The sequence below is a fragment of the Buceros rhinoceros genome, unplaced genomic scaffold, assembly GCF_000710305.1.
Source record: "Buceros rhinoceros silvestris isolate BGI_N320 unplaced genomic scaffold, ASM71030v1 scaffold28772, whole genome shotgun sequence".
In the NCBI taxonomy this organism is placed as follows: Eukaryota; Metazoa; Chordata; class Aves; order Bucerotiformes; family Bucerotidae; genus Buceros; species Buceros rhinoceros.
This window is the reverse complement of record NW_010398737.1, coordinates 3,543-10,012: the sequence shown is the minus strand read 5'-3', so window position 1 is coordinate 10,012 and position 6,470 is coordinate 3,543. Positions and strand designations below refer to the sequence as shown.

The 6,470-nt window shown below is 56.1% G+C and overlaps 1 protein-coding gene across 1 annotated transcript in view; it reads right to left on the bottom strand.

The window, feature by feature from the left end:
- The window catches only part of ARHGAP25 (Rho GTPase activating protein 25), a gene marked incomplete at both ends in the record, with an annotated part of 10,548 nt that overhangs the window by 3,576 nt on the left and 502 nt on the right, over positions 1–6,470 (bottom strand). The window contains 3 exons of the mRNA XM_010131226.1: positions 1,245–1,452; positions 3,891–4,010; positions 4,416–4,503. Of these exons, the coding sequence (XP_010129528.1) occupies positions 1,245–1,452; positions 3,891–4,010; positions 4,416–4,503 (416 nt within the window). The remainder of the gene's footprint in view (positions 1–1,244; positions 1,453–3,890; positions 4,011–4,415; positions 4,504–6,470) is intronic.

Below are 6,470 nucleotides of genomic sequence, written 5' to 3'. Positions count from 1 at the left end.
CCCCCTCCACCCCCGCCCCGCCTGCCCAGATGGCACCAAAGGTCGAGCCAGCGTCTTGCAGCACTCAGGTCACTGGAAACCCCGTTACTTGCCTTCCTCCTCGCTAAGGAATTGTGTTGCATGAAGAGCACGGGGGTTGCAGTCCCCCCGGGAGCACCAGCGCAGTGCTCGTACCGCGCCCCGCGGCGCAGGGTGGGTTAATTAGTGCCGCAGGGTGCTGGGCAAAGGGCCAGACTCCCTCGCCGTGCCCCGCTGCAACGCACAGCTCTGCAAATAATGGAAAAAGGCTTCACCTTCCCGTGACCCCGTACGGGTTACAACAGGAAAACTCGCAGCAGGGCTCTGGCACCCAGAAAGCGAGAACTATTCAGCGGCAAAACCAGTGGTGGGATGGCTGCGCTCCCGGAGCTGCCGGGGCTCCCCCTTGCTCCGCGCAGGGACTATCTAGGTAAAAGTGCTGCGGTTTTTCCTAACGAAGCTGCGTAAGGCTGGGTACAAACAGGAAAAGTTTTCTGGTTCGAGCCAGGCCTGGGAGTAAACTGCCTCGCACAAAAGTCCAGGGAAGCTGCGGGGTTTGGGTGCTTCCCTCCCCCGAGCAGCCCGGGTTTTGCCAGCGGCTCTCGGAGCTCAGGTGAGCTGTGGGGCATCACCACAGCCGGCATCAAACACCGTCATACACACGCAGCAGCCTTGTATGGTGCACAGGGCAGGGCGGGAATTAAACCCTAAAGCCTCACTTTAGGTGGGGTGGGAAGGCAGGACCCACTTTTCCTTTACCCCAGCACAGGGGTCTTGGCTTTCACCAGTGCAGACTGGTGGGAAAAGCCCAGAGCAGCCTGCACAAGCGAGCAGGGGACGCTGGGCAAAGCCTTACACAACGGGGGCCGAAAGCGAGGGGTTAAACTCAGGGGAGGACTTCCTGGAGAAGAGCACCAGGGGTTTGCACAGGGCGGCGGGAGGACACAGCCCTGAGCAGCCAAAACCTCTCTCGTCTCTGCGTGCCCTGGTAGGGAAAAGCAACAGGAGGAAAACACCCCGGCTATGGGCTGGCAGGGCAAGAAATGACGTCTGCTGAGAGGATCCGGGGGTTCCTGAACCCTCGCTCCTTGTCAAGCCCTTCTGGAGGACCCGGGTTTCCCCCAGGGCTCTGCTGGACCCTCCGGGGGGTTGGGCAGGCTGCTTTGCCCCAGGTTTGGGGGAGTGTGAGACCTCCTTGGGTAGGAGAGGGGGAAATGCAGCATTACCGGTCAAACGACGGCCTTTCCCCAGCGTCGAAGGCGTCCCTGAGCTGTTTCACCAGGTTGTCTTGGCCGGGGAGGCGGAAGATGCCCTCCTCACTCACACCGTGCTCCAGGATGAACTCAGCACACTTCTGCACCAGGATGGGGACCTGGTGCTGCCCGAATTTCTGCTCGTAGGCCATGGTCTCTGCCAAGCGCTGGCCGAACACCGCTAGGGAAAGGACAGGGCTGTTAGAGGAGCTGAGAAGCACGTTACCTGCAAAGCGACAGCAGTACCGGCTGTTCTGGGAGCGCGGCAGCCACAAGGCGTCTGCAAACGGGGGAAGCAAAACGCCCTCCAAAGAAAACACCAAAATGAAACCCTGCTCCGCATCCAAATAATTAACAGTTCTCAGAACGGTTAAAAGCTGAAGGATATAGAAAGCACAGGAGGCCACCAAGAAATGAGAAAAGCAGCCTGGCAGAGCTTTGGAGCCGGAATCGTACTGATTCAGCTGCTTTTCTTCCCCCTCCCCTCGCTTCGCACCCTCCAGAAACTCCCCTGTGCGAAGCAGAGCAGCATTTTGCGGCAGGCGGTACCTCTCCTTCGGAGCAATGGCTTTTTCCTCCGGAACTCGCAGCAAGAGAAGAGCTCGAAGGTGGGAAGGCAGCAGCCTGCATCCCAGCTCTTCCTCCTCAGAGCCTGGGGCATGGTACGAGCAGAGAGATCCCAACTCGACCTGGCTCTGGGATCTTAATGGCAAGGGGTGCTATGGTCCTCTAGCCTGCCTTTGCCCCACCAGTGCCTGTGACGGGTTCAGCTTCTGCTCCGAAGGCTGAAATGATTCCTGTGCATCTTCCAGACCAGGAAAATGCGAGTAAACACTCTCATCTGCAACCACAAGGCTTGTCGGCACCTGCCTGATCATGGGGATTTTTCATTTCTGACTCACTTACACTTTTAAATAATGAATATAAACCTGTCATTGTGCGCAGCAAAAGCAAATAGCTTTTTTTTTTTTCCTTTTTGCCTCCCTGCTTTGGTAGCTGGTGATGCATTGCTTGTCTCACTGCAGGCTGGCAGGTTTGCTAATTCGGAGACACCCCCGAGGGCCAACGTGCTGCCCGTGCCAGCCCCCTCGGCAGCGGCTGCTGCTGCAGGGGGACAGCAAACACCTCTCACAGAGTTTGGGGACGCTTTTGCTGCTTCCTCACACCTCGCAGCTGCTCTGCCTTTTGGCGTGCCACAGGCTCACACCGGCTGGGTCACGACACGTGGGGCTGCCTCCAGGTGGGCTTTTGCCAAAGCCTCCCCTGTGCGGTGAGTTGCTTTAAAAGCACGTGTTGCCTCAGCTCACGTCACGCCAAAACCCCAAGCGTGAAGTTTGGGGGTCTCTTAACCTGTGTGTTGACGTCAAATGCAGCTGCGTAGTACCTGACCTCTCTGCTGTCCTCAGGGCTCTCTGTACTACTACAAATTTACATCTTCTAATGTCAGGTCATTTCATCTGGCTGGAAGAAACCTCAGCCTCCTAAATTTAACGACGGATCCGATGCAGAGTTGTTATTAAACAGGGCCAGGCGGGGCGCTGCGCTGAGCATTTCTGGCTGGTGCAGTCCTCATGGCAGACGAGTAACGCCGCACGCCAGGGCACGGCGCGTGTCCGGTCCGGCAGAAAGCACCAGGGTGGCAGAGGAAAACCAGCCGTGAGTCGTTGCTTAGCTGAAGCTTATCTGTGCCTATGGCAGGGTCACAGCTCAGACGGGCAGCACCTCTGAACTGCTGGGATTTATTTTAACCCAGGAGCGGTGGGAGACCAGAGCTCCGTCCTGCTCGTCTTGGACAGCTGTAAAAAATTATCGAAACAGTCAGGGCAAAGCACGGAGGGAAGGAGGAGAGGCCTGGCATGGCCATCCAGGTTAGTGCTTTGGAGGAGAGCTAGAGACTGCCAGCCCTGATTCATTGGGGGGTCTTATCGGAGTTCATCCCCACAGGGAGATTCTGGAGGCTTCATCCTTACAGGAAAAGTGGCTGGAGGGACCTTTGCTGCTTCCTTTGCGGGTTACGCCTGCGGGGGCAACTTTACGGTGTGCTCCCTTCTGATCGATTCCTGTTTCACACTTCCCTGGCCACGATTTTGTAATGGCCCGTGCCCGAGGGGGCTGGAAGCGAGGGTCCTGGTGCCACCAGCCTTGCCTGTGTGTGAGGAGGGCGATTGCACGGCCAAGGCAGACTCTGCAGAGAAAACAGCGGCAAGAGGGCTGGGCTGAGCAAAAAAGCTGGCAGAAAAGCAAAGCAAGGAAACCGGCAGGTGAAAGGCAAGAGTTCTCAGTGCTTGAGCCCTGGATGTGAGCTGTGTTCAAGAACAACATTTTCTGGGGTCAGTAAGTCGATGAGGAAGTTCACAAAAGAAGTTGAAACCAGCCCAGAAATCTTCGTTCACACTTGGCTGCTGTTTCCTTAACGCTGCCCGTGTTTGCAGCAGACTCAACACCGCGGGGTCTGGGCCGGGAGCGGGTTTCTAAGGCGTTACAGGTGACAGTCACATCACAGCTCCTGTTTCCAGGATTTATGAACCCGGCTTTGAAATCCTCACACAAAAGAACGGCGGCTGAACCACACGATGGTAGGAAATCACCTGTCCGAGAGCTGTCCCTGCTCCCCTTTACCTCCTGACGCGGAGCCCAGCACTCGTCGGATGGTTTTAACCCATTCCTCCATCTCAGACTGGGAGTTAGCCATGAGCACGCAGGTGTCCTGCCCTGCCCAGGTGTGGTCTCCAGAGACCCCTGCAAAAAAAACCATTTATGCATCGTTTATAGAGAGGATTGGAGAAGAAAAATCATATTCTTGTTGTTTTCTTTGCTAAATGCTTTCGGCTTGGAGTTGCCCCATTAATGTCTGTTTGGCCGTGAAACGAAGCAGCGCTCTTACAGTTCACCCTTGCTGAAGGTCCGCAAGAAAGGAACAGAAACTGCTTGACGTTGCAGCTTGGCTCGACTTTGCAGCACAGGCCATGGGGCCTCCTCCAGCCCCAACGTCTGGTTATTAAAACAAGACACTAGTTTTCACGTGCAGCACACAACTGTGGGACCTTGCAAAGAAGCAGGAGCAAAAGAACTGGCAAAACGACTTGCCCAAAGGTGAACGGCCCAGCCCAAAAGCGTGAACAAAGAGGAGTGAAGCGTCCTCACCTGGGATGATTTCGAAGATAAATTTCCCTCCTTCCTCGGGGTTGCTGGCCACCTCCTTGATGGTGCTTCCCTGCAGAGACAGGCAGCCCTAGGGCGAAGCAGAGCAGGAGCTGCAAATAAGCCGTGTCCCGTCTCCACGAGGCGACGCTACCCTGTGTCAGCACTGAGGAACAAAGTCCTTCTTTCAAACAGATCACAGGAGCTGGTGGCCTATACGTATGTGTGTATAAATCTGCTAAAAATGACTTTGAAAGCATTAAGGGGGGCTTCCGGAATGCCAGTTTTTCTGAAGAAGTGACTCTGAGAATGAGAAAACTGGTTCTTTTGCTCTTCCCTCTTTTTTCTCCCCTATTGTGTTTTTTTAGCCCCTGTTGCGAATGGAGGAAGAGAGTACAAAGAAGAAGAGACTTGGCCAAACACCAGAGCATCCTGCCTCTGCTACACCAGAGCGGGAAAACTGTTCCTTCCACACAGCATCACTTAAACCCAAAAAGCAAACCCAAAGTTTGCAGGAGAGGAGTAGAGGAAAAAAAGAAAAAGGAGAGGAAATAAAAAAGCAACGTGGAAACGAGCCATTTCTTGTGGACCTCCCTTCCCCCAGCTGCCGTCTCAGAACCCCTCTGGGGGTCACGGGCGGGGAGCGTCCGAGGCTCGTGGGGGCCAAGCAGGCGGGAGTCAGCACCGGAGCCTTCCCAGGGCAGGGGATGAGGCTGCGCCCCAGAGATGAAGTTCCTCAGCGGTTTCAGCCTCCTGAAAGGCAGCGGGCTCCGGTGAGCAGTGAGGACCATCACTGCTCCACAAGCCCGAGCTGCAGCGCTCAGTTGGGATCACCGATGGGATCAGAGAGGCTTGAAATGACCTGGGACGGTGCTTCAGCATCGAGGAGGGGGCTGCCAGAAGTGCCATGGAGAGCAATGGGCTTTTCACAGCACCTTCTGCATCCGCGTCCCGTTTATAACCAGGGAGGCTGCTCTTCCCAGTCACCCTGAAAGGGGGAAAACTGGAAATAGGACCTGGATCCCGCCGGGCTCAGCCTTGTCCTTTCACTCCAGTGATTTACTGATCACCTTCCCCTCACCAGCATTTTCTGTCTGTTTGTACAGAGAACGGCTCTTCCGGCAGAGCGGAGGACCTTTCCCTGGAATTTCTCAAAACAAGGAAAAGGTGGTGGACATTCAAAAAGTAACTTATGGTGTGGAGAAAATGGTTCAGAAACTAAGAAGTTATCCATATAAATTGGGAAAACAACCTGATTTCTTCCTGCAAGCGTAGTACAGTGCACACCCTGAGAAATGCTTTATACGGAGGGCTGGTTACAGGGGGCGTGGGGGCTGCAGCTGGGAGGATGACGATGGAGGGCTGCGGCCGTCAGGCACTGGTGCAGACGTTTAGATCATGCCCAAGTGGATGATCACAAAGGGTTGGGTGCACGTTGTGCTCTCCTGAGGATCCCACATCCGTCGGAACATGCACCAGAGTGTTCAGCTTATTTTGAGCCGTTTTTCTCCCCTTGAGGACAAGGCAGCGGGGCGGGTTTCCTCTGGCCGCGTGGGCTGGACCAGGGGAGCAGCCGAATATCACAAAGTGCACCCGGACCAGTGACCCTCCCGCAAAGGATGGGGCTGGGCCGGGATGGGATAGAAACCCGGAGACCAGAGAGAGAGACATTTCCTTCCCTCATCCCTCTAGGTGCCCTCTCCTGCGGCAAGAAGTCCCAAGGAAGCCGCTGCCCCTCGCTGCACCTGTCCAGCCCACAGCCCTGCCGCGAGGCCTCGCTCGGGCAGCTCCTCACGCCCAGGCGATGCCCAAAGTCCTGCTTGTTCTCACTGAAGGTGTCTCTAAGGTGCCTTTCCCACCCAGCGCGCGGCTGAAACTCTCTCCAAGGTCCCGTCACCTCGTGCTCCCGTTGCTGCACCTGCCGTCGCAGAGCTGGTGCTGTGCCGAGCTCCTTTTCCCCCCAGCCTGTTCCTGCCGTCCTGGGGAACAGCAGCGACTTTCCCACTGGTAAGTGTTTTCCCTGCACCCTGTTGCTCGGGCACGGAGGCACGAAGCCCA